Source organism: Stenella coeruleoalba (assembly GCF_951394435.1).
Source record: "Stenella coeruleoalba genome assembly, chromosome: 15".
NCBI classification, from domain to species: domain Eukaryota; kingdom Metazoa; phylum Chordata; class Mammalia; order Artiodactyla; family Delphinidae; genus Stenella; species Stenella coeruleoalba.
The window spans coordinates 84,400,036-84,427,958 of NC_137161.1; the positions used below are offsets into that span (position 1 = coordinate 84,400,036).

A 27,923-nucleotide genomic window follows, 5' to 3' on the forward strand; every position below is an offset into this window, starting at 1 on the left:
TGGTTCATTTCGGGGGCTGGGGTGGGCTTGGTGTCAGGATGCAGATCCTGGAGGGAGGAGCCACATGTGGCTGTTTAAACACGAGCCAGTTTGAATGAAAAGAAAGAAATGAAAAGTTTCTTGGCTGCACTGACGCTGGCTTTGGTGGTCAACAGTCAGACAAGGTCAGTGGGCTGCTGTATGTGGCTGGCCCGCGTCCGTCAGTGCAGAAAGTTCCCTCGGCCAGACGAGCTGGAGATCACCCAAGGTGGCAGAGTAGAAAGCCCCTGAGCTCACCTCCTCTCACGAGCACACCAATAGCACAGTGAAAGAGACCCAACCTACCAAAAAGATCTACAACCAAAGACATGAAGAAGGAACCACAGTGAGACAGTTAAGAGGGGTGGACTTGCTGTATAGTCGGGCCTACATCCCCAGGTGGGTGACCCACGAACGAGAAAAACTAACATGGCAGAGGTTCTCCCACAGGAGGGAGAGTTCTGAGCCCCACATCAGGCCGCCCCGCTCAGGGGTCCTACCCGGGAAAATGCGCCCCCAGAGCATTTGGCTTTGAAGGCCAGTGGGGCTTAATTTCAGGAGTTCCACAGGACTGGGGGGAAGAAAGACTTCCCTCTTAAAGGGCACACACAAAGTCTCCCACACTCCGGGACCCGGGGCCAAAGCTGTAATTTCCTGGGATCTTGGGCCAGACCTACCTGCTGGTCTTCCAAAGTCTCCTGGAGAGGCGGGAAGCAGCTACGGCTCGCCCTGGGGACACAGACGCTGGCGGCAGCCGTTCCTGGGCCTCCTGCGAGTGTATGCTGGGGCTGGCGGGTACCGCTGTGGGATCCTCCCTCTAGCTCCTCTGGCGCCAAGACTGGGCCCCACCCAGCAGCCTGCAGGCACCGGTGCTGGGACCCCTCGGCCGAACAGGGCTTGGGACACAGCCCCACCCAGCAGCAGACAGGCTGCCTGGAGACCGCCTGAGGACACAACCCTGCCCACCAGACGGCCCAGGACTCAGCTCCAGCCCCCAGTGAGCGGGCACCAGCCCCAGGCCCTGCCACCCCCACCAGGGGGCACACGCCAGACACAAGAGAACTCCAATCCCTCAGCCTGCCCACGGCACGCCAGACCTTGCCCTGGGACGAGTTGGGCCCGGGGCAGTGGCCACTAGGAGGCCAGCGCACGCTTCAGGACACCCCGCACCCAACTGTGTTAGGAACAACCTGACCACCCCCAGCCCAGTGATCTTACACCAGCTCTGGGACCTCTGGGTCCTGCAACCAGGCTTAGGGGACCCAGCTCTGCCTGCCAGCAGTCTGGCACTGACCCCAGGACCCCCCCAGTGGGCAAGCAACTGCCCTGGAGTCTCCTGGACCCTGACTTCACCCACCAGTGAGCCAGCGCTAGCCCTGGGGCCCCCTGGGGCTCTGCAGTTGGCCACCTTGTGACCGGGCCCTGCCAAGCGGCAGCCAGCGCCCTCCACATGAGGCAGAGCCTGGCAACCAGCTGGGCGAGGGCCACGCGGGCCTGCCCATGCAGCCCGCCGCCACAGAAAGGCCCACGCAGCCTTCACAGGGGAAGCCCTAGAGCACACAGCTTGCGTGACGAGGGCGTGCGCTGCTGGGATGCATGGGACATCGCCTACGAAAGGCCACTTCCCCAAGGTCGGGAAACGTAAGCAACCTACCAGATACATAAAAATACAAACTGCAGCTTAGGCAAAATGAGGCGACAGAGGCTCATGTTCCAGATGAAGGAACAAGACAAAAGCCCAGAAGAAGAGCTAGGTGAGGTGGAGATCGGCAATCTACCCGAGAAGGAGTTCAGGGTAGTGACTGTAACGATGATCAAAAAACTCAGGAGAAGAATGGACGCACAGTGCAAGAAATGAGAAGCTTTTAACAGAAAATATAAAGAACGACCAGAGATGAAGAATAACAAATGAAAAATATACTAGAAGGAATCAACAGTAGACTAAATGATACGAGAAACAGGTCAACGAGCTGGAAGACAAGAGTAGTGGAAACCACTGATGCTGAGAGAAAAAACAATGAAAAGAAATGAGGACAGTTTAAGAGACCTCTGGGACAACATCAGGCATGTTAATATTCGCATTACAGGGGTCCCAGAAGGAGAAGAGACAGAAAGGGGTTGAGAACATATCTGAATACATAATAGCTAAAAACTTCCCTAACCTGGAAAAGGAAACAGTCATACAAGTCCAGAAAGCACAGAGAGTCCAACACAGGATTAACCCAAGGAGGAACACACCAAGACACATTGTAATTAAAACAGCAAAAATTAAAGAGGGATTATTAAAAGCAGCAAGGGAAAAACCACAACACACAAGGGAACTCCGGAACTCCCATAAGGCTATCAGCTGACTTTTCAGCCGAACGAACGCCTACAGGCCAGAAGGGAGTGGCACGATATATTTACAGTGAACAAGAAAAACCTACAGCCAAGACTCCACCTAGCGAGGCTCTTGTTCAGACTGGATGCAGAAACAAAGCTTTACAGACAAGCAAAAGCTAAAAGAGTTCAGCACCACCAAACAAGCTTTATAACAAATGTTAAAGAAACCTCTAAGTGAACAAGAAAAGGCCACAACTAAAAATATGAAAATTATGAAAGGAAAAAACACATCAGTAAAGGCAAACGTACAGTAAAGGTAGGAAATCATTCACGCACCAAGCTAGTAGGAAGGTTAAAAGACAGTAGTAGTAAGGCCACCTAAACCTACAATAAGCAGTTAAGGGATACACAAAATAATTAGATGTAAAGTATGATATCAAAAACAGTAATCAGGGACTTTCCTAGTGGTGCAGTGGTTAAGAATCTGCCTGCCAATGCATGGGACATGGGTTCGAGCCCTGGTCCAGGAAGATCCCACATGTCACGGAACAACTAAGCCCATGTGCCACAACTACTGAGCCAGCGCACTACAGCCCGCGAGCCACAACTACTGAGCCTGCATGCCTAGAGCCCATGCTCTGCAACGAGAAGCCACTGCAATGAGAAGCCCACGCACCGCAACGAAGAGTAGCCCCTGCTCACTGCAACTAGAGAAAGCCTGTGCGCAGCAATGAAGACCCAATGCAGCCAAAACAAAATAGATAATATAAATAAAAATAACTTTATATAAAAAAATCAGTAATCGTGAGGGGAGGAGGGTACAAATGTACGGTATTTCAAATGCATTTGAAGTTAAGAGGTTGGCAACTTAAAACAATTACGTATATATATAGACTGCTACATGAAAACCTCATGGTAACCACAAACCAAAAATCTCAGAGGCATAACCCTCTCAGACTTCAGAAAATACTACAGACCTACAGTAATCAAAACAGCGTGGTATTGGCACAAAAACAGACATATGCATCAATGGAACAGAACAGAGAGCCCAGAAATAAACCCACACATTTATGGTCAATTAATCTTTGACAAAGGAGGCAAGAATATACAATGGAAAAAAACAGTCTCTTCAGCAAGTGGTGAAAAGACTGTCACCATACACAAAAATAAACTGACCATACACAAAAATAAACTCAAAATGGCTTAAAGACTTAAACATAAGACATGACACCATAAAACTCCTAGAGGAGATCATAGGCAAAACATTCTCTGACATAAATTGTACCCATGTTTCCTTAAGTCAGTCTCCTAAAGCAATAGAAATAAAACCAAAAATAAACAAATGGGACCTTATCAAACTTACAAGCTTTTGCACAGCAAAGAAAACCATAAAAAAAAAAAAAAAAGACAACCTACAGGAGTAAATATCTGCAAACTATGTAACCAACAAGGGCTTAATTTCCAAAATACACACACAGCTCATACAACTCAACAACAAAAAAACAATCCAATCGAAAAATGGGCAGAAGACCTAAATAGACATTTCTCCAAAGAAGACATTCAGATAACCAATAGGCACATGAAAAGGTGCTCTATATTGCTAATTATTAGAGAAATGCAAATCAAAACTACAATGAGGTACCACCTCAAACTGGTCAGAATGGCCATCATTAAAGTCTACAAGTAACAAACGCTGGAGAGGATGTGGAGAAAAGGGAATCCTCCTAACACTGTTGGTGGGAATGTAAGTTGGTGCAGCCATTGTGGAAAACAGTATGGAAGTTTCTCAGAAAACTAAAAATAGAATTACCATATGATCCAGCAATTCCACTCCTGGGCATATATCCAGACAAAACTATAATTCAAAAAGATATATGCACCCCTATGTTCGTAGCAGCATTATTCACAACAGCCAAGACATGGAAACAACCTAAATGTTCATCAACAGATAAATGGATAAAGAAGATGTGGTACACGTATACAACGGACTACTACTCAGCTACGAAAAAGAATGAAATAATGCCATTTGCAGCAACGTGGATGCAACTAGAGATTATCATACTAAGTGCAATCAGACAAAGACAAATACCATAATGATATCACTTATATATGAAATCTAAAATATGACACAAATGAACCTATCTATGAAACAGAATCACATACATAGAGAACAGACTGGTGGTTGCCAAGGGGGAGGTAGTTGGGGGAGGGATGGAGTGGGAGGCTGGGGTTAGCAGATGTAAGCTTTTCTATATATAGAATAGATAAACAAGGTCTTGCTGTATAGCACAGAGAACTATATTCAATATCCTATGACAAACTATAATGGAAAAGAATAGTAAAAATAATGTATATATGTGTAAAACCGAGTCACTTTGCTGTACAGCAGAAATTAACACAACACTGCAAATCAACTATATTTCAGTAAAAATACTAAAACAAAAAAACATAAAAACCTATAATAGATACACATACAAACAGAAAAAGGAATACAATACACTAAAGACAGTCATCAAATCACAAGGGAACAAAAGAAGAAAGGAAAAGAAGACCTACAAACACAACCCCCAAACAATTAGCAAAATGGCAATAAAAACATACATATCAATAATTACCTTAAATGTAAATAAATAGACTGAATGCTCCAATCAAAAGACACAGAGTGGCTGAATTGATAAAAAAAAAAAAAAAAAGACCTGCATATATATTGCCTATGAGAGACTCACTTCAGATTTAGAGACACATAACAGACTGAAAGTGAGGGGATGGAAAAAGATATTCCATGCAAATGGAAATCAAAACTAAGCTAGAGTAGCAATACTTTTCAGACAAAATAGACTTCAGGATTTTTTTCTTTTTTTGGCCACACCATGCAGCTTGTGGGATCTTAGTTCCTTCCCTGACCAGGGATCAAACCTGGGCCTTCTGCAGTGAAAGCGTGGAGTCCTAACCACTGGACCGCCAGGGAATTCCCCAAAATAGAGTTTAAATAAAGACTGTTGTTAGAAGAGACAAAGAAGGACACTACAAAGAAGGATCAAGGGATCAATCCAAGAAGAAAATATAACAATTGTAAATATATATGCAAACAACACAAGAGTACCTAAAATACATAAGGAAAACATTAACAGACATAAAGAAAGAAATTGACAGTAACATAATAATAGTAAGGGACTTTAACACCCCCACTTACATCAGTGAACAGATCATCCATTGATAGAAAATCAGTAAGGAAACAATGGCCTTAAATGACACATTAGACCAGATGGCTTCAACTGATATACACAGAACATTCCATCTGAAAGCAGCAGAATACAAATTCAAGTGCACATAGAACATTCTCCAGGATAGATCACATGCTGGGCCACAAAACAAGCTTCAGTAAACTTGAGAAAATTAAAATTATATCAAGCAGCTTTTCCGACCACAATGCTATGAAACTAGAAATCAACTATAAAGAAAAAACTGCAAAAAACACAAACGTGGAGGCTAAACAATATGTTACTGAACAACCAATGGATCACTGAAGAAATCAAAGAGGGAATAAAGAAATACCTAGAGAGAAGTGGAAACGAAAAAAATGATGATCCAAAATCTATGGGACAGAGCAAAGGCAGTTCTAAGAGGGAAGTTTATAGTGATACAAGCTTACCTCAGGAAACAAAAATCTCAAACAATCTAACCTTACACCTGAAGGAACTACAAAAAGAACAAACAAAACCCTAAGTTAGTAGAAGGAAAGACATCATAAAGATCAGAACAGAAATAAATGAAATAGAGACAAAAAAGAAAGAAAGAAAAAAGAACTAAAAGCTGAAACTAAAAGTTGGTTCTTAGAAAAGATAAACAAATTTGATAAACCTTTAGCCAGACTTACCAAGAAAAAAAAAAGGGGAGGGGGAGCAGGCCCAAAGCAATAAAATCGGAAATGAAAAAGAAGTACAACTGACACCACAGAAATACAAAAGATCTTAAGAGACTACTACAAGCAACTATATGCCAATAAAATGGACAACCTAGAAGAAATGGACAAATTCTTAGAAATATACAATCCCCCAGGACTGAACCAGGAAGAAACAGAAAATATGAACAGACCAATTACCAGTAATGAAACTGAATCAGTAATTTAGAAACTCCCAACAAACAAAAGTCCAGGACCAGATGGCTTCACTGGTGAATACAATCGAACATTTAGAAAAAACTTAACACCTATCTTCCTCCAACTATTCCAAAAAATTGCAGAGGAAGGAACACTTCCAAGTACATTCTATGAGGTAAGCATCACCCTGATACCAAAACCAGACAAAGATATCTCAAAAAACAAAATTAAAGGCCAATATCACTGATGACACAGATGCAAAAATCCTCAAAAATATTAGCAAACCAAATCCAACAGTACATTAAAAGGATGATACACCATGATCAAGTGGGACATCCCAGGAATGTAAGGATCTTCTTCAATATCTGCAAATCAATCAATGTGATACACCAAATTACAAACTGAAGAATAAAAACCAAATGATCATCTCAATAAATACAGAAAAAGCTTTTGACAAAATTCCACATCCACTATGATAAAAAAACTCTCCATGAAGTGGGCATAGAAGGAACATACCTCAACATAATAAAGGCCATTATGACAAACCCACAGCTAAAATCATTCTCAATGGTGAAAAACTGCAAGCATCCCAAGATTAGGGACAAGAATGCCCATTCTCGCCACTTTTATTCAACATAGTATTGGAAGTCCTAGGCACAGCAATTAGGCAAGAAAAAGAAAAAGGAATCCAAACTGGAAAGGAAGAAGTAAAACGATCACCGTTTGCAAATAACATGACACTATACATAGAAAATCCTAAAGATACCACCAGAAAACTACTAGACCTCATCAGTGAATTTGGTAAAATTAGAGGATACAAAATTAATATACAAAAATTGGCTGCATCTCTAATCACTAACAATGAACTATCAGAAAGAGAAATCAAGGAACAATCCTATTTACCATCACATCAAAAATAAAAAAACACCTAGGGGAAAAAACCTGTATTCTGAAAACTGTAAGACATTAATGAAAGAAATTGAAGATGACACAAACAGATGGAAATATACACTGTCTTCTTGGACTGGAAGAATTGATATTGTTAAAATGCCCATACTACCCAAGGTAATCTACAGATTCAGTGCAATCCCAATCAAAATACCAATGGCATTTTTCACAGAAATAGAACAAATAATTTAAAAATTTGTATGGAAACACAAAATAGACAAAACAGTCTCAAAAAAGAAGAAAAGAGCTGAAGGAATCATGCTCCCTGACTTCAGACTGTACTACAAAGCTACAATAATCAAAACACTAAGGTACTGACACAAAAACATATAAATAGATCAATAGAACAGAATAGAGAGCCCACAAATAAACTTGTGCACTTATGGCCAATTAATCTATAACAAAGTAGGCAAGAATATACAGTGGAGAAGACAGTCTCTTCAACAAGTGGTGCTAGGAAAACGGGACAACTACATATAAAGAATGAAATTGGAACACTTTCTAACACCATATACAAAAATAAACTCAAAATGGATTAAAGACCTAAATGTTAAGACCAGAAACCATAAAAATCCTAGAAGAAAACATAGGCAGAACACTCTTTGACATAAATCGTAGCAGTATTTTTTTGGATCTGTTTCCTAAAGCAAAGAAAATAAAAGCAAAAACAAATAGGTCCTAATTAAACTTAAAAGCTTTTTGCACAGCAAAGGAAATCATCAACAAAACGAAAAGACATCCTACTGCATGGGAGAAAATATTTGTTAACGATATGACCAATGAGGGGTTAATATCTAGAATATCAATATATAGTTCATACAACTCAACATAAAAAAAAATACCTGATTAAAAAATGGGCAGAAGACCTGAACAGACGTTTTTCCAAAGAAGACATACAGATAGCCAACAGGCACATGAAAAGACGCTCAACATCACCAATCATCAGGGAAATGCACATCAAAACCACAATGAGATATCACCTCATACCTGTCAGAATGGCTATCATCAAAAAGAACATAAATAATAAATAGTGGCGAGGATGTAGAGAAAAGGGAACCCTCGTACACTGTTGGGATGTAAACTGGTGCAGCCACTGTGGAAAACAGGATGGAGGTTTCTCAAAAAACTAAAAATTGAACTACCATATGACCCAGCAATTCCACTCCTGGGTATATATACAAAAAACCCCCCAAAACACGAATTCAAAAAGATACATGCAACCCCCCGTTCACTGCAGCATTATTTACAACTGCCAAGATGTGGAAGCAATCTAAGTGTCCAACAGCAGATGAATGGATAAAGAAGGTGTGGAACATATATACTATGGAATACTACTCAGCCATAAAAAAGAACAAAATGTTGCCACACGCAACAACATGGATGGACTTGGGAGGGCATTACGCTAAGTAAAATAAGTCAGACAGAGAAAGGCAAATACTGTGATATCACCTATATGTGGAATCTAAAAGATACAACAAACTAGTGACTATAACGTAAAAAAAACAGACTCACAGATAGAACAAACTAGTGGTGACCAGTGGGGAGAGGAAAAGGAGGAAGGGAAAGATAGGGGTAGGGGAGTAAGAGGTACAAGCTATTAGGTGTAAAATTAGCTACAAGGATATTTGTACAACATGGGGAATATAGCCAATATTTTATAATAACTATAAATGAAGCTCAATCCTTAAAAACTGTGAGTCACTATACTATACACCTGTAACTCACATAATACTGTACGTCAGTCACACTTCAGAAAAAAAGGAGGAGAGTGGAGGAGGCTACAACTGGGGCTGCTGTTAAGAGCGAGGCAGTAACAAAACACAGAACAAAAACACGTGGCGCAGAGCCCTCCCGGCTGCACCCACACTGGAAGGAATGACAGCAGTGCTGCCGGTCTGGGTGGCCCTGAGCCAGTGTGCAATGGAGGGGCGGCAGCCCTGCCGGGACTGGGGAGGCTGGGCCCAGGTCCTGGCGTTGCCACCTGCCCCCTACCCAGGGCAGCTCAGGCCGGCCCCCACGGGCACCTGCCCAGCAACCCAGCGCACCGCACGTGGATGGGACACGGACAGCCATCCGGCTTTGCTATTCGAGGGCGGTGTGTGGAGGGAACGGTGAGGCCATGACGAAAGCAGTCAGCTCAGCGTGTGGCTGGGGAAGGGCGCCGACGGTCCTCCCGTTTCAGAGAAACTGAGTCACGAGGTAGTGCGTGCCCCACCCCCACATACCCAGTCTTGGAAGGAGCGGCACGCTGGCGCCACCAAGCGGCCCCTGGGGCGGCGCCCCGCGTGGTCTTGACCCATGTGGCTGCAGGGGGCGGTGCCTGTCCGGAGGTGGGTGGGTCCCCAAGGTCGCGGGCCTGCCTGGAGCACAGGCCACCCTCAGGCAGCCGGCCTCCTCCTCCCCAACCCTCCTCCACGGAACCCACGTCGAAGAGCGGGGCAACCCGTCTTGGGGAAACTGAAACATAGGATAGTGGAGGAATTTGTCCAAACCACACACATCAGCAACAGAGCCGGGATGGGACCCCAGAACGCTCAGCGTCCGGTCCTGGCTCTGACCCCTCCGGGCAGGGGGCAAGCTATCTCCCCTCCTTTTCTCCCCCTTCGAGTGGGCGCGACGCAGCCACCGTCTCTGACTGTTCTGAGGGCCAAAGGGGCACCAAGGTGCCCTTTAAACCCCAAATGCTTCCTCTCCCCACCCCACCTGTCCGCCCCTCCACACAAATCTGTCCTGGGCCTACCAGGTGTCTGGAGGGAAGCCTGCGTTCCCAGTCGTGGGCCGCGTCCCGCCAGGACCCCTCCTCCCACCGCAGGCGCTGCGATGGCGGCACAGACGCTACTTGGAGGCGGCGGTGGGGCAGTTGCTCTGCCCTCATCTTTAATGGCCAGTGCGGTACAGTTAGTGGACAGACGGGTGGACACCAGACGCAGAGGGGCAGGGTGGTCACAGCGGTGCCGTGGGTACCTGTCCTCCCCGTAGAGAAGCCCGCCTTTGGCAGGATGATCTGGGAATGCCCCCAGCTCGGGGCACCGAGCCAGCCCGGACCTCTGGAGGGACCCCACCCCTTCCTACTTGCCAGGGACTCCGGCATGTCTGTCCCTCCTTGGGCCTCCCTGGACAGGGCTCAAGGCCTAGGTCACAGGGTGACTTTAGCCAGGGTGTGGGCCCTGCTTTGCGGCCCCCAAACTGTCCCCCTCCTGTATCACAGGTGGAGGATCCGGAGAAGTCATCGGGGGTCCCCAGGCAGGCACAGACGCCCAGGCCTGTGGCATCAGGTGGGTACCAGGGTGCACGCGGGGTGCTGGCATGGGGTGGGTGCACCCAGGCCAGCACCAAAGCTGGGGTTGCAAAAAGGCCAGCACAGACCGTGGTCTGAAACCATTCAGACCCAGAGCTTACAGCTCCTTCACGGCAAACGCATTTTGCTGGGGAGACCCAGCGTTTAAGAACGGGGACGGGGGAGACCTGGGGGCAAGGGGTCCCCAGTGAAGGAGGTGCTGAGGACGGTGTGGCTGGGGCCATGGGGCCCTCAAAGCAGAGCCAGGTGAGGGCCACCACAAGGGGACACCGGCTGGTGGTCTGTCACTGTCCTGGCTGGCACTGGGACCACCAGACACACGCAGGTGGCAGAGGGCGGCGTGAGACGGAACACAGAACACAGTGCTGGCGGGACCCGGTGGCAGCCACATGTCCAGGCCTCCGAGAACTTGGCAGAACCTTGGGGCCGGAGTGAGGGCAGGTGGGCCCAGAGAGGGTGGCGGGCACGGGGAGGAGGCCGGGGCCCCGCAGGCACTGCAGGCAGGGGTGGGGAAGGGCCCCGGCAGCCCTCCCTGGGCAGGGCTGGGGGCCCAGGCCTGGCTCAGAGGCCGGCGGGGAAGGAGGCGTTTGTGGCGGAGCGGTCGGGGCAGGTGCCGTGGGCGTCCCGCGTGAGGCTGTAGGTACAGTAGGCCACGGCCGAGCCCAGCGTCAGCCCCGTCATGTAGGACACGGTCATGGTGTTCCCTGCAGACAGGACCAGACCTCAGCTGGCGGGAGGGGCCACAGCGAGGGCTGGAGCCGAAGCCCTAGCTTCTCAGGTGTGAAGCAGTGACCACGGCCAGCTCCCACCTGGGAGGTGGCCGCCCCAGGACTGTTCCACCCTGACTGAAAGTGCTGGGCGCTCCAGGCCTCGCCTGCTTCTCTTTCTCTCCAGCCTCCTACCTCCAACTGCTTCCTCGTCATGGACCACTTAGGATGTCTACTGGGCTTCCTGAACCTACTGTGTCCAGAACCCCCCTCCAGTGCCCCTTCCCACATGGCCCCCTCCCCATCTCACTTGACGGCAATCCAACCTTCTTGTCCTGAGCAGCAGGCCCCCCTTGGGAGTCCTTCTTGACCTCCCCCCTCGCCCCACCCCCCGTCCTTTTCTCATACTCCATCTCCTAGTCCATCAGCTGGCCCCGTGGGCCCTGCAGTCAAAACGGATCCAGAATCCAGCACTTTCTTCCAGGCCCCTCCCACCTGTTTACTACTCCACTGCCGCCCCCTGCCCCAGGGCCTTTGCACATGCTATCCCCGCCACTCCGAACACTCTTCCCTTGCATTGTCACGTGGCCCCTCACTACCTTCTCCAGGTCTCTGCTCAAGTCACCTCCTCAGTGAAGCCTTCCCAGACTGCTCTGCTTCCACTGTGAACCCCCTACCACGACTCCCTCGTCCCATTACTCTGTTTTACATTCCTCAACCACGCTCATCACCATCCAACACATTACATCATTTTGTTCTCTTTGTCACCTCTGGACTGTCAACCCCACAAACACAGGGATCACTGTTTTGTCACCACTGTGTCCCCAGAACCTAGAACAGTGCCTGGTGCACGGCAGGGGCTCACCAAGCAGCTGTGAGATGAACGAGGGGGGAAGCGGTTGGCGAACGTCCCCAAGCTACGAGCTCCGAGGCTGACTTGACCCTGGGACCCAAAGGTAGCTTCTCGCTGTGTGGTCTTGACTCCTACGGGCCTGGGTTTCCCTGCCTGACAGTGGACAGTCCTGCAGGCGAGCAGGGCCTTACCTGCTAGCTCCCGCTGCTTGGGGCTCACTTTGCCCGCCGCCAGGATCATGGGCACGCTGCCGAAGTAGCCGTTGCTGATGCCCATGAGCAGGGAGAGGACGCAGGGCCAGGCCGGGTGGCGGAGGGCGGGCGTGCTGCTCGGGTAGACGCACAGGATGAAGAGGGGGATGAAGACCACACGGAGGCAGGCGCAGGCCAGCAAGTGGGTGCCCTGCCAGTCCATGGGCAGCGCCGCCAGGATCTGTGGGGAGACAGACGTGTGGGCCCATGCCACTCCCCTTGCGTCGACACTCCCGGCTCAGGCTGTGTCCCCACCCTTTCCCACCTTTGTCCACCAAACCCCACCAAACCCCTCATATGGTGACACACAGTCCTCGCTGTGTGCCCGGCACCCAGCCAAACACGACACACGTGCCCCTGTTCAGCCTGCACAGCACCCTCGCCGGGTGGGGCTCTTGACATTATTTGAGAAACGAGGATACAGAGGCCCAGAGGGTCAGGCCCACCTGCATCAACACGTACGAAGCGGCAGCAACTGAACCCACTAACTAAACTTTGCTCCCTCGGGAAGCACAGACTCGAGTTTCTCAGACCTCCCAGCTGTGTGACCCCAAGCAGATGGCTTTCCCTCTCTAAGCCTTGCGTTCTTCTACAGAAGACCAACGACAGGCCAGCCATTTCTGGGTGCCCTCCTCCGTGTGCCCCCACCTGTGCTCAACTAGTGAGGGTGGGGCAAGCGCCGCCTCCCCCAACTGCTCCCAGCTGCGGTCTGGACCATGGCTCTGCTCCCGCCCTCCCCACCAGGAGCCACGTGCAGCCTCTGCTTGGGGCCTGCGCCTCCCCGGGGACCCTCCCCGCGGCTCCCGCAGTGACCCTGGCGTCTGCTGCCCCCACCCACGGCGTCCTCCCCCAGGGCCGGGAGGGTTGGCGGGGGCGCCCACCTTGCCCACGAAGTCAGAGAGGTTGAACACGGCCATGATGAGAATGGGCAGCCACTCGCCCAGGATGCAGTGGTGGATCTCGGACTCGAGACCCGGAAACAGGCACAGCGTGATGAAGTAGGTCACGGCAATGGAGAGCATGTCCGCCCAGATGACGCGGGCCACCACGTAGCGGTGCAGCAGCAGGGCTGTGGGCGGCCGGCGGCGTCAGGAGGCCGCACACCTAAGCGGCCCCAGCCCGCCGGAACACCCCTTGCCCTCCGCGCGCAGACGAGACACGGGACGCCGGGGCCCAGCCCGCCCCACCTCGGAAGGAGGGCCAGCTGCGCCTGGTTCTCGGCCGAGGCACATCAAAGCGCGTGTAGGCTCCCCCGCCGCCGGTCACCTCGTGGGCTGGGCTGTCCTTCGGGGACCCGCCGTTGGCCAGGCCTGGGCCCTGGTGCTCCTGGAGGGGGTACAGGGTGGGACGCGTTTGGGTGAGAGGCCCCCGCAGGCTCCTGCCGGCCGCTTCCTCGCTGCCCCGCAAACACGCCAAGCTCCTCCCACGCCCCGGAGCCTCTGCGCGTGCGCTTCCCTCTGCCCACCCCCCACGCCCCGCCCCCACGCCTTTCGTGTGGGTCCTCACACCCCTCCGCACGGCTCAGGTCTCAGCCCAGAGCCACTCGCGGACCCTCCGTGACCATTAAGGGGGCTCCGGTTTCTGACGTGGGCCTTGTCTCAGCCGGCCTCTGGCTCCGCGCAGTGTCCGGGGCGCCCCAGCTCCCCAGGATGGCTCCGCGCGGGCCTGCGGGGGAGGCCACAGGTGTGGGCCATCACACCGGGGGCGTGGGGAGGTTAAGGCCTCAGGTGTGGGCTGTCACAGCCAGGGGGCCTCAGGCCTCAGGTGTGTGGTGTCACCAAGGGATGAAACCTTGGTCCACAGGACGAAGGAGGGCCCGTGGGTAGGAGCCTCGGGCCACAGGAGGAGCTGGAGCCTGAGACGACAGCGACAGCGGGGCGCGGCTGGAGGAGCTCGGCTGGGACGGGGCGGCGGCCGTGCCGGGCCTCCCGGCTCCCTCCGCCGACCTCGCGACTTACAAAGTGCACGTCCTCGGCGGCCACGTCGTGGTGCACGCGGTAGCCGGCCGTGTGGCTGGGGCGGGGCCGCGCCGTGTGGTAGAGCACGAAGCGGCTGCCCCGCACCAGCAGGTGCAGCAGGAAGCAGAGCAGCTCCAGGCCCGCGGAGACCAGGAAGAAGATGAGCGTGCCGGCCCGCTCGTCGGGTAGCAGCAGCTTCGTGAGGATACGGCTCAGGGAGACCATCACGCCCGCCGTGCCTGCGGGGGGAGGGGCCGTGACGCGGGCGACCCCGCCCACTCGGCCCCGCCCCGCAGCCCTGGGACGCGGACACGCCGTGGCTGCCCGCAGGATGCGCCGGCGCAGCCCGCCCCTCTCTGGCCCCTGCTCCCGGCTCACACACACCCCACCCCAGGCGCACTGATCACGTGTCTGCTGTGTGCCCGGCACCGTCCGCCCTGAGGACACAGTGGGGACAACGCATGCAGGCCCTTCCTTCTGGGCTCGTTGGGGAGAGGCCCCAAACAGGTCGCAGAAAAACACTAATGATTGTGCAGGATTTGGGGGGACAGGCAGAGACGAGGGGGCGAGCGTCCATTGGCAGAGGGCGGGCATGAGCTCTACATGTTTGTGTTTGCGGAGCTGAAAGGAAGTGGTGGGCTTGGAACCAGGTGGGTGGGGTCCTAAGGTCACAGGGGAAGGTGGTGGGGGTCACGGCAAGCGGGGTACCTTCCCGGAACCAAACTCCACATACGCGAGGCTTGGAGCCCTGGGGGCACCTGGTGGGCCTCACCGTATGTAGAGGGTACAGAGTACCCCAAAGGGGAGAAATGGGGCCCAGAGTCCACCTGAGTCCTGCCCCACAGCACGGCTGAGCCTGGCCCATCCAGGCCCGGAAGGAAGACTGAGGACATCTGGACGAGGTGCTCCGAAGTGCTTGCGGCTGGGCTGAGGGTGGGGCGGCCCCCGTGCTGGAGGGCAGCAAGACAAGAGGGGGAGTCGGCTGCCCGGACCGGGGCTGGGGCGCAGGGATCACCCCGGAGGGCAGGTCCACATGACTTGCAGGGACTTAGAGCACTGGGTGTCGGGTAGGTCTCAGGTTTGAGCAAGGGGGTGCCCTTCACTGAGCAGGGGCCGGTGGGATGACGTGTTGGGCTTGGGAAAGGGAGTCTGAGTTGCCAAGTGGGGGTGGGGCTCTGAGGAGAGCTTGGTGCTGGGGGCCGGCACTTGACGTCACGGGTGTAGATGAGCTGCCCTGCACACACATGCACACACGAAACACACGCCTTGCACAGACGCTGTGAGACACTCGAGACCCATGCTCAGAGTGTGGCACGTGCTCCTCACATCACAGAGGACTCCGCACCCAAAGAGACCACGCCTATCACAACCTCATCCCTCCTGTCTGGGAGTCCGGCCCCCCACCAGCCAGGCGATCGCCAGACCCGCCTCGGTCCCAGGAAGAGGGTCGCAGAGCCTAGGCAGCTCTGGGGTCCGCAGATACTCACTCTCCCCCGTCATCACCCCCTGCGTGTACCTCTTGGGCAGCATCCCCGTGTACCCGTAGAAGCTGGATTGCTGCACTTGAGAGAGAGAGAGAGAAGTAACCATGAGACACCACTTATCACCTGTTTGCTTGGAACAGAATTCAGAAGTTTGAGAACACTGTTGGCAAGGGTTGCTGGGAAAAGACATTAACACCACTGGGGGCAGAGGGACCTTGTCCAATCCCCTCGCGGGGTGGGGTGGAAACAGCACCACCCCCTGCATAGCACAGTCCTGCCTTCGACGTCCCCGCCCCGGGGCTGGCCAGACTCCCCAACCTCCTCTGGTCATTGACACCCAAGCAGAAATGACACGCGTCACTCCTGGACCAGGTAGGAAAAGCCCACATGGTCTTCTGGTCTGTCTTTCCCCAGGGGCGGCCACAGAAGAGGCCATGTGTTACAGACGGGGAGCCACCGGCAGTCCGAGTGAGTGTGGAAATAACCCCACCGACACACTGGATGTGCAGCAAGGGCCAGAAATAAGGCCGGTTCTGAGAAGCCACTGAGGTCTCTGGGCTCGTTTGTTACCACAGCATAACGTCTCATCCTGACCAACAAGACAGAAGTGCAGCAGTATCTGGGGAAAATGAAAATGTACTGGCTCAAGCCCTGCGGTCTAGTGACTCCACGCCTGGAAGTAAACCCTGGAGCAGGGCTGGCAAACTAGCATCTCCTTCCTGGTGGGGTTATCAGCATTTTTTTTTTTAATGAAATAGAACAGAGCAGACCTGAGTACAAAGCCTGGATTGAGAATATTATTTCACAGAGCCTTGATTTCATTTATAAACACACACACACACATACACACGCACACATGTGTGCTGGGTCATAATGTGAAATGTATCTCTTTCTGGAAGTCACGATCAACAGAACAATTGGCCTGGACCTTTGCAAACATCATTGCCACAGAAGACAGAGAAAGGCTGAGGACCTTTCAGATTAAAGGAGACTAAAGATGTGACCAGTGATGTAACGTGTGACCCTGGGCTGGGTCCTGGGTCAGAAAAGCCAAACGCTGTACAGGACATTACCGCGACAAACAGTGAAATGATTATGGCTTGTAGATCTGATGATAGTATTGTATCAATGTTAAATGTCCCAATTCTGGCAATTGTAAATGTGGTTCTAGAAGAGATGTTTTAGGTTTAGCTGTTAAACACCCTGAACTGTTACCATGTAGGCAAAGAAGCATGATGATGTCTGCAAGTAATTCCCAAACGGTTTAAGGACAAAACATACATTTTCTATTTATATATATTTAGGGGAAATTTCATATAATACATATACTTTAGAAGGTGGAGGAGGGGGACTTCCCTGGTGGTCCAGTGGTTAAGACTCCGCGCTCCCAGTGCAGGGGGCCCGGCTTCGATCCCTGTTCAGGGAACTAGATCCCACGTGCCGCGACTAAAGCTCCCGCACTCGGCAGCGCAGATCCTGCGTGCCGCAACTAAGAGCCAGCGCAGCCAAATAAATAAATACATATTTTTAAAAAAGATTCTTATTAAAAAAAAAAGAAGAAGTTGGGGGCAGGGAGGGGGAACAGAGAAAGCCAGCGAAGGAAAGAAAGCACATGCGGCAAAATGTTAACAATGGGTGAATCTAGGTGACAGGTACATGGGAACTCATTATATTATTCTTAACTTTCCATAGGTTTGAAACAGTTTCAAAATAAAAAGTTAAAAAAAAAAATTTTGAAAGCTACCGCCCAAGAGAAACACAGTGACACGGTGACATGGGCAGGAGAGGTTGTGAAGCCCGGTTTATACCTGAGAAAACCAGGGAACTGCCTCCATGTCCACATGGTATGTGGGCATGTGGACATGTGTGTGGAGTGTGTGCTCTGACTCTGTGTGTGACCAGCGCACGCAGCCCTTTGGGTGTGCAGCGTGCGTGCATGTGTGAAAGCAGACTCGCCCATGTGCACGTGGAAACGTGCCGGCACTGAGTCTGGCTCACCCGGTATTAACATGCCCCCAGCACACGAACAGGGCCGGTGGGACGGCCCGCAGTGGGCACCCAGGGGCTCAGCCCACCCCGGCCCCTGGCCCTACCTGTGCAGCCGAAGGCCACGGTGCCCACCGCAGCCAGGTTGATGGCATAAGCCTGGTCCCGAGAGAAGAGCTGCAGCCACACGTCGCAGATGCTGATGAACAGGAGGGGGCCCAAGGCTAAGAGGTAGCCTGTGTGGGGAGAGGCCAGAGAGGTGGCACTCGATGGTGGGCTGGGGGAGCCCCCTCATCCCCCAACATGGAGCCAGGTCTGAGGTGCCCTCTCTCTGCCTTTCCCCTTAATACTGGGAGGGCGGGGACATCTTAGAGTTCTAGGCGGGGCACCCAGAAGGCTTCCTGGAGGAGGCGCCTCGAGCTGTGTTTTGAAGCTGAATGTTACCATGGAGACAAATGGGAGAGGAAGAGCAGGGAAGAGCAAGGGCCCCGGGACACACGCGGGGTGCACGGCAGCCTCGCCAGGCGCAGGCATCACGCCAGCACGTGTTACACGCACATGGGCCTGACACTGTTTTCATAGTTGAACCCCATGACGTTCCTAGGAGGTGCGCCCATCTTACAGACGAGGAGAGTGAGGCGCACGCAGGGAATGGAGGGCATGTGACGGCCAGGTGTGAGGGCCGGGAGCCGGGTGGGCAGCGGGCGGCGCACCCGCGGTGATCCTCGTGTGCAGGCTCAGCCTCTCCACCAGCGCGTTGTTCAGGAGCACAGCCACCAGCGCCACCAGGATGTAGGTGAGGCTCATGTCAAACACAATCGAGGTCCCTGGTGGGGGGCAGGGTAACAGGGGTTCAGGGGAGCCCCACCCTCTGCACCTGCCCCCGCCAGGCACTGCTTCCTCCCTCTGCCCCAAAGGGGCTGACAGCCCAGAGAGGGTGAGTGGCTGCCCTTGGGGTCACACAGCAATTCACAGCCGAGCTAGGGTTTGAATAAAACGGGCTCCCCAAGTGGGGTCCCGCCCAAGGGGTTTCTGGAGGGTGGCAGGCCTGAGCCACGTGTGCAGGGCCGCATGCGATGGCAGGACGCGACTGTGGGGGACCCACCTGGGTACTTGTGGTGCAGGTAGTCCACGTCGGTGATGAAGCTATTGTACGGCAGCAGGAAGCCCACGCCAGCCAGGAGCGTTGCAAAGTAGACGGCGCGGTAGCGGTCGTCAGGCACCGGCTCCTCTGCCCGCAAACCCAGACGCCAGGTGAGACGCGGACCAGCCCATTCGCGGCCGCGACCACCACATCGGGGCCACAGTCCACCACGGCACCCCCATCACGACCACCATAGCCACAGCCACTCCGGCTGCCACCCGAACCACAGACACGGCCTCCCACCATGCATCTGTCACTGCCACCAGAAGCACTGCCACCTTAGCTACCATCACCATGGCCACTCTCGCCATATCCAAGCCACCAAGGCCATCATGACCGTGGCTACTCTCCATCACTATGGCCACAGCTGCCCACGCCACCACCATCATGGCCATTATCAAAAGTCACCAAACACCATGGCCACTGTCACCATCGTACCCACCATCATGACCACCATCACCATACCCACAGTCCATCATCACTGTGGCCACTGCCACTGTATCCAGCAGCATCACGGCTGCCGTCACCCTGGCCACCATCCATCCCCATCACAGCTGCTACATCACAGCCGTTATCATCACCTTACAGCCACTGTAACCATGGTCACCGTCACCGTGGCCGCTCTCCACCTTCACGGCCCCAGCTGCCCCAGTCATCATAGTCATGGCTGCCAGACATACAACCACCAATACCACGCCAGTGCAGCCATCACCACAGCCACTGGCCGTTACAAAGAGGCTGCTGCCACCGTGACTCTCACCATCATGGCCACGGAAGCAGCTGGCTGGAGAGAACAGTGAAACGGCCTTTTGGAGACTCAGCTCTGGGACCAGCTGGGTGGCCAGACCTGGTGGGGCTGAGGCAGTGTCCTCTGGGAGGCCACCGATGCTCTAAACCAGCGTCCAGTATACAGGGCTGATTCTCCTACAGTTAGTGTTCACACATCCAGGAACCACGGGCAGAAGTGCGGGTGGGACCACCCACTACGGCCCTTAGAGCTTCACCAGCAAAATGTTTGCTTCCCACCCCCAGGACTTGAGGCTCCGCTGGGCCAGAGGGCTTTGCTCCAAAGGGAGGAACGGTTCCCCCCCGAGACACAGTGATCCTGCAGGGAGCAGGGTGGCCGCTCTGGCTGTGGGGACAGATCCTGACCGTCATCACTGGGAAGTCAGGTTGCTCCCGTGTGGGAGTGAGAGAGTAGGTCCGCGAGACAGGAGATTCCTCACGGCCTCTCTCAGCACGTGCAATCCCTGGGACACAGTCAATGGAAAACGATACCAACCCAAGTCCAGCAGGACTGCTAGTGATCCAGAGCTTTCAAGAATGAAGGCTGGGGGAATTCCCTGCTGGTCCAGCAGTTACGAGTTGGCACTCTCACTGCTGGGGCCCCAGGTTTGATCCCTGGTCGGGGAACTAAAATTCCATAAGCCACATGGCGCGGCCAAGAAAAAAAAAAATAATGAAGCTTGGGTCACCCACCGGGCAAAGAACCATGACCAGTTAAGATACTTGTGGTGGGCAAATGGAATATGGGATGGGCGGTGGGAGAAGGTAGTTATGAATACGGTGGGCAAATGGAATATGGGATGGGTGGTGGGAGAAGGTAGTTAGAATACCAGCTACAATCATGGGACTAGTCACAGACATGAGAACTGATACTGTTATGAGTATTGCTTCCTTTTTTTGATATGAATATGTGTGTGTATGTATTAATCAAATGCTTTTATTTTATTCACTTTCTCACCCCCGTATCATCTAACGTAAGATGTGTTCGTAACAGTTAACCCTGTATCTCAGTATTGAAGTTTGGGGGATCAAAGGAGAAGTGCGAACATCAACGCACAAGGACTTTGCGTCCTTTGGGGAAAGGGTTAGTGTGTTTTTGTTCATATGGGGGTCCGTTACGTCCTGGTAGGTGGGGGGTTGACTGTTAGTGTCTTTCTCTGGAGACTAAGTATGGTGTAGGGAGCTGTGTATAGGAGGCAAGCTGGTAAGGGGTGGACTGTAATGGTCAGTTTGTAGGTCAACTTGGAGGCGGAACCACAGTCCTGCTGTTCAATCAAACACCGACCGAGGTGCTCTTTCACAGAAAAATCACACAAAGGCCCTCCTTAGTTACTTTAAGTTTGATCAAAAGGGAGTTTACCCTGGGTGGGCCTGACCTAATCAGGTAAGACCCTGAGGCCTTCCCAGAACTCAGGGACCCCAAACGGCTCGTGCCCCTGGGATTCCAGCCTGCTTGTCATCTTCTGTCCTGACCACCTGCCTGATGGACTTCAGACTGGCTTGGCCAGCCTCCTCTTCAGCCAGCCAATGTCCTGTAATAAATGCATATGGATATCTATACATCTACATCTGTATTGCATCTTTAACTCTCTTTCTAGCTCTGTCTCCTGCTGGCTCTGGTAGAACCCTGGCTGATGCAGCCACTGTCACCATAGCCATTACAGCTAAAATCACCACTGCCCTGGTCACCATGGCCACCATCCAATTCTATGGCCATGGCAACGTGGCATCCACTACCTGGCCAGGAGAAGCCTGGGGATGGGCCCCGAGCTGACTCTGTCCATACACACGGGTGCAGGGAGATTATCCCAACCCAACATGGGTCTCAGCCCGCAGAACCTCCACTCCCCATCTGCAAAGAGAGGGGATGGAAGCTGAGAGTAAGTCTCCATGCCGGAGCCTGAAGTGGTCCTAGTATAACCTGTAGCCAGCCCCCAAATGAGCTATCACTTGCAGGGGGGCCTCCTGAGCGCCGGGAAACGTCTTAAGCCACATTTTGTGGATCCAGTTGCAAGCATGTTAGGGTGGCCCCAGGATCATTCCCCTTTTCCAGATGAAGAAACTGAGGCCCAGAGAACAGCGACTTACCCAAGGTCCCTGAGTGGACAGAGACAGGAGCTGGAGTTGAACCCAAATCTGCCTAACTCCAGACCTGCACACTGCCCACTCTGCAAGTCTGATCTCACAGGCAGCTGGACTATTTCCTCCATGTAGGGAACCTGAGGCTGCGAAAGGTTGAGGCACTTGCCCTAGGACACACAGATACGTGGAAAACCGGATATTTCTTTCTTGGGGGTTTTTTTTGGGCTGTGCTGTGCAGCTTGTGGGATCTTAGTTCCCTGACCAGGGATTGAACCTGGACCCTCGGCAGTGAAAGTGCGGAGTCCTAACCACTGGACCACCAGGGAAGTCCTCAAAACTGGGGTGTTTGAACCTCACATCAATCCTCTTTTCGGACACTTTCCCATCTCCACTGAAGTGAGGCATGGCTTGCTCTGACCCAAGAATGCAGCCAACGCCATATGCGTCAGTCGCAGACAGAAGTTTACATACAGGTCAGTGCCTGGTTCACCCTGTGCCCTCCCACCTCCTCAGCGGTCGTGGAAACCCACGTTAAGATGGAGCCTTCCCCGGGCACCTGGCATTAGTGAAGGCACTGGGCCGGTGGGCTCGTTTGTTACCACGGCAGATCTCATCCATCCTGACCGACGCTGCCTCCCGGGCTCAGTGACCCCCCCACAAGGTTCCCCATCCCGGGAAAGGCTCCCACAGCCGTCCCTGCTTTGGGGCAGACGCGCACCCTGGCCGCACCCTCACTCACCAGAGTCCGTGAAAATCGGGATGCCCCTGGCCCTACTGCCCTGGGCCTGGGCTACCCCGGCCGCCACCTCCTCCAGCGGGCCGCTGTCGAAGCTCATCACCACGCTCCTGTGCGGCGTGCTCGCCACGCTGGGCTCCTGGAGGTGCTGGCTGCCCACCGAGCCCATGGCAGCCCTGCTGCGGGGAAAGCAGATGACGCAGGCTGGGGAGGCCAGGAGGGGATCCCTGCCCCACTGCCACGCGGCCAAGCCTGCACCCCCGGGGGACCACCGTCTCTATCCACCCCACCCACCTTGAAACAGCATGCAGGGGCACACAAACCTGAACGGACGAGCGACGTCCCGTGACTTGTGTCTTACGATGCTCCCTGGCTGCAGCGGAGAGCAAGGCTGGAGGCCCGCGTGAGGGCGGCGGCAGCGGGCACAGAGGAGAGAAAGAGACGGGGGGGGGAGAAATATTCTGAACACTTGTGTGCCGGCACCGTGCTCGAGCGTCCCACGAGCCATCTCCCTCTGGGAGGGGGTTCCGACATTCACTCATCTGACAGCCGATGTTAGAGCGTGAACTTCCCGCCGGCCCACCACCCCGATCTCACAGGCAGTAAGCGCTGGGGCCTGAACCCGGACCCAGGCCTGTGGGACCGTGAGCCACCACGGCCCACCGTTCTGGGGCCGACCACGTGGACGAGCAGGAAGTCCTCCCTTTGGTCTTCCTCCGTTTCTCTTGCCTCAGCTCAAAGCTGTAGCCCTTATCTTTGGAGGAAAGGAAGGGGCTGATTGATCCTCGAGGGAGTAACACCCCCATGTGTAGGTGACCCTGTGGGTGTTGGGGGGTCTAGTTCTTTCCCTGAAACATTGATCAGTTTGTTTTTCTGACAACTTTTATTACTTAATCTGATTGCCAAAAGGATACACATTCGCTGTAGAGAATTCGAGACAAAGATGGGACACGGAAGCACTGGGTACTGAGCGTAGCACTTCCGCTTCCTGGGCCGCCCCGAGCACGTATGGGGGAACCCACGGAAGAAGCCGGGAGACAGACCGCTTCCCGAGGGATCCCACGTGCCCGGCGCTACTCCGAGTCTCTCTGAGGATGGCGCCGGCCACGCCCAGCTCCCCCACCTCTGCTTGTCCCATCTAACGTCCTTCCTGCCTCAGTTTACCTGCTCCCCAGCCTCCAGACGGGTGTGCCGACCAGTTACGGAGTGCCTCCCCTGGGCTCCCCCCCTTCCTTGCTCCCCACAGAGTTTTAGTGGGGGTCTGAGGGGCTGGAACCATCCCTGATTCCAGGTGGGCCCTGGGGACTGGGTAAATTCTGCTCTTGCCATCCGGGGGTGACCCGGCTTGATGCGCACCCAGGAGCAGCAGAGAGGAGGGTTGCAGGCTTCTCCTTCCGGGGCCTGGGAAGCCAGGCGTGAACCCCTCTGGTCTCGGTGCTCTTCCTGTTGCCCCCAGCCCCAGGCCTCCTGCCACATCTGGAGCTGGGGGGGCCGAACAAGACACAGGACAGAGCTTGGCCTGGGTTTGAATGACTGTGGCCTTAGGCAGGACCCTGCACTGGAGGCTTGGACACCCTCGGTCCCCAGCCACCCAGCGTCCTGGGTGGGGCCGGGGAAGGGGCCAGCGGCAGAGCGGCGGTCTACAACAACGGACACTCCTCCCTCCAGCCCTGGAGGTTGTGCACCCCCGACCCCCTGGGCCGTGTTCCCCACAGAGACGCGGCGGCGCCCCAAACCTGCCGGGCCTCCCCGCTGAGGTCTCCGCCCCGCCCAGAGGCCACGCCCCCCGGGAAGGCGGACGTGTTCCGCGACAAGCCAGGAGGCCGCCCAACTGCTCCCTCCCGCTCAGCGGGTGAGGCGGGCAGCTGCCACCCACAGGGCCCCCCTCAGCCACTGTCCCCACGTGCTCCTGCAGTCCGCCTCCCGGGAGGTGCTCTGGCTCCCGCTGCGGCGGCCCCATGACCCCTGATACCACCTTCCAAGGTGGCAGGGCAGGGGGTGCCCCGAGGCTGCCCCATCTCTCCTGGGCTGCAGGCCTCAACCCGCCCCTCCAGAACACCCCCTCCAACTCCACGCCCGCAGCCCAGAGCCCTAGCTCTCCCCCCATCCGCCCCTCCTCCTCCCGGGTCCCCCTTTAATGAAAATTTATGGACAGACAGGTCAGGGATCTTCTCCTGACCCCAGCAGTCCTGAAGGCCCGGCTCATGCCCCCACTTTGCAGAAAGAGAAACTGAGGCACAGAGAGCCAGGTCCAGGGGTCCAGCTTCTATTGGGAGCCCCGCCAGGCCGACCACCTTTGGCTCCCCCCATTTCAGAGGCAACTGAGTGGACAAGGGTTCTAACTGTGCCCCAGGGCACTGTGAAGACGCTGGGTGTCTGAACCCCAAGGCCAGGATGACCCCTCTCAGGGGCTGCGCTCCAGCCGGAGGGCACAAGGGAGCCTGAATTCCATCTGGGAAGCCAGCCTGTTAGCTCTCCTCGAGCCTCGGGCTCCTCACGAGCCCCAAGCCCTGGCTGGCTGGGCGCCCTTGGCTGGTCCTGGCCCCCTGTGCCTGGGCCAGCTTATGAGCTTTGCTGTTCTTTCCCCAGCCAAGCTTTCTGGACTGGCCCAACTCCTCCCTGTTGGCTCTGCCCACAGGAAAGTGGGTTTCAAGACCCTAGGGCCACCCGCTTCCTGGAGCCCGGGGAGGATGCATGAATGCACTGGCCACAGGAGCTGGCTGGCTCCTAGGGTGCCCAGCCCCAGGCCCTGGCCCCTGGCCTTGGTGCTGCAGCTCTCCCACCCACAGGCTCTTTCTGCGAGACCAGCCCCGTCGGCAACCAAGTTGGTTCCCAGGCCTGCGCTCCCAGGCGAAGGGCAGACCCCAGGACCACCCGGAGGCGACCGCTGGGCGCAGGCCACACCTCTTCCAGCCCTATCCCAAGAGCTGGGAGGGGACCGGCAGGGGGAAGGGGTGAGGGGGCGCGGCGGAGGTTCCAGGAGGGAACTCGGGATGGAAGGACGCTTAGGGTGTGCCCGGGGACGCAGAGGCGCCTGGCCCTGAGCAGGGCCTGGAGCCGCCGGCCACTCTCCCCCTTTCCCGGGTCTGGGTCCTGCGCTCGCAGATGGGCTGGTGGGGGGCTGGTCCGGTCCAGATGCTGGATAGGGTGGGCGTGGGAGCCCGCTCATTCCGGGATAGGGGTGGTAAGGTGGGGGACTCGGGGTCCCCGGGGTCACGTGCCCCCATCCCTGGACTCGGCGGCCGGAGCCGGCGCGGAGCCGGGCCGCGCGCGCCTCAGACAAAGGCTCCGACAGGTCCCCGCGCCTCAGCCGGTCCGCCCCCCGCCCACCGCCCGCCTCCGCCGCGGTGACCGCTTACCTCGGCCCGGTCGGGTCCTGGGGTCCTCCAAGCTCCCAGCCCCGCCCGCGCCCAACGCCCCCGCGCCGGGACCCCCGGGCGCCCGCGCCCCGCAACGCTGCGCCCCGCTCCCCGCACCGCTCCTCGGGCCGAGCGCGGCCGGCGTCCTCCGCGGGTCCCGGGTCGGCCGGCCCCGGCGTCGGCGACCGCGTCCGGGGGGCGCAGCGGCGGCGGCAGCGGCGAGCACGGCGGGGACTCCCGCGCTCCGCCCCGGCCCGCCACCCCCGCGGAGCCCCGCCCCTTTCTCCCCTCCTCCTTCCCCGCCCTCCTCCTCCGTCTCCCGCCCGCTGCGCCCGCAGAGGCGGGGGAGGGGCGGAGGTTGAGGTCGCGGCCCTAGACGCCCCGGGGGACGTGGTGGTCCTGGCGACCCTGGGGTGACCTGTGGCTGATCTAGTCGCCATCCCCCATGCCCACCTCCCCGCCTGGGTACCCAGGCCTACTGCCCCCCTCCCCGCACCCCGTCCACCCCTACCAACCCTTGTCGCCTCGCGGGGGAGGCCTGCGGTGCTCGAGGAGTGGGTGGGACAGGTTACCCGGTGAGCTGATCCAAGTTTTGAAGGATGAGTAGGATTCCGCGGGCAGGAGAAACGTGTGGATTCCACAGAGGTCTAGGGGCTGCCGCAGCCCCCTGTGCTGCTCCTTCGCGTGGTCCCCACCCCTGCCCGCGGTCCCCCTGCTCGCCGCTTGGGATCAGACCCTGACGAGGTCGCTTCCTATCACTGAGCCTCAGTTTTCTCCCAGGAAGGTGGAATTATAACCCTCCCCAGGGCTGTCAGTCCCGGCGCGCACCTCTCTCCCAGCCTCCAATTGCGCATCTGTAACCTGGCCCTAAGAGAAGAGACCCGTGCTGAGGCCCTGGGAGGAGTCCACGATGAGGGGAGGGAGTGTTCCTTGCCCGGAAAGGGGTCCAGCCTCAAGGGGAGAACAAGAACCAGGTGGGAGGTAGATGAGCCTGCCCATGGGAAGCCCCCAACCAGGGCTGAGCCCTCCCTGTGGGATCAACAGAGGTGCCTGCCAGGACTCGTGCCAAGCCCCTACGTGGATGCCCTCCCCTCACTTTCCACCAGACTAGCCCCTCTTCCTGCCTGGAGACCCACCCCTGGTGAGCGAGGGTGGGCCAGGGGGACGTGGCCCGTTGTTCAGTCATTAATCTCAAAGTCAATGAGCCTGATGCTTCCCACGGCCCCAGAGCTTTGAAAGGGCCAGTGCAGGAAACCATGCAGAGCCGCCCTGGGTGTAAATAAAAATTATTCGGTGCCTGTGAGACATTGTTCTGGATTCAGGGGACACATCAGGGTCCCTGCCCCCATGGGGTTTCGTAGGCAATAAACAGGTACAATCATTTGCGGAAGCATCAGATGGCAGACGGTGGTGGGACAGACAATGGCATGTGTCTATGGGAATGGGTGGGCATTATGTCTAGTGGTCAGGGAAGGCCACTCTGAGAAGGTGACGCTGGGCCTGGGAGACTAGCCCCTGGTGGGGAGGTTTGTGGGAAGGGGCTTCTAGGCAGAGGGACAGCCAGGGCAAAGTCCTGAGACCAGAGAAAGCTCATTCTATTTGGGGACAGAAAGAAGGCTGGTGGATCTGGAACAGAGGAAGGGAGAAGCCATTCCGGGGAAGCGGGCAGAGAGCCGGAGCCAGCCTGGGGGAGGGGGTCTTGTTGGAGCCCCTGGAGTGTTTTAGTCAGAGTAGGTTTTTAAACCTAGATTCCAGGTGGGAGTGCAAATTGGAACAACCCTTCTGGAAAGTAAGTTAGCCTTAAAAAAAAAAAAAAAACAACCTTTCATCCAGATAATCTAGCCTAAGGAAATAATTCTAAATACAGAAAGGGCCTTATATACAAAAATGTC

General features: G+C 55.0%; 1 protein-coding gene across 9 annotated transcripts; it reads right to left on the bottom strand.

Annotated features, from left to right (window-relative positions):
• Positions 1 to 129: 129 nt before the first annotated feature.
• SLC29A4 (solute carrier family 29 member 4) lies at positions 130 to 26,126 on the bottom strand. Of its 9 annotated transcripts, none has more exons than XM_079944714.1 (11): positions 22,996 to 23,581; positions 22,676 to 22,851; positions 19,030 to 19,155; positions 18,638 to 18,751; positions 18,032 to 18,160; positions 15,942 to 16,016; positions 14,455 to 14,693; positions 13,684 to 13,822; positions 13,378 to 13,565; positions 12,437 to 12,677; positions 576 to 747 (listed from the first exon to the last, which is right to left on the bottom strand). In XM_079944714.1, exons 1-11 carry the CDS (start codon positions 23,178 to 23,180, stop codon positions 692 to 694), a joined length of 1,668 nt encoding a protein of 555 aa, XP_079800840.1. In that variant the 5' UTR covers positions 23,181 to 23,581; the 3' UTR covers positions 576 to 691. The 9 variants fall into 9 exon arrangements, with proteins under 9 accessions (XP_079800844.1, XP_079800840.1, XP_079800845.1 ...); XM_079944720.1 differs by lacking the exon at positions 576 to 747 and adding an exon at positions 1,761 to 11,389; XM_079944716.1 differs by lacking the exon at positions 576 to 747 and adding an exon at positions 26,032 to 26,126 and having other exon boundaries at positions 11,866 to 12,677; positions 22,676 to 22,848; positions 22,996 to 23,063.
• Between the last annotated feature and the right edge of the window lie 1,797 nt (positions 26,127 to 27,923).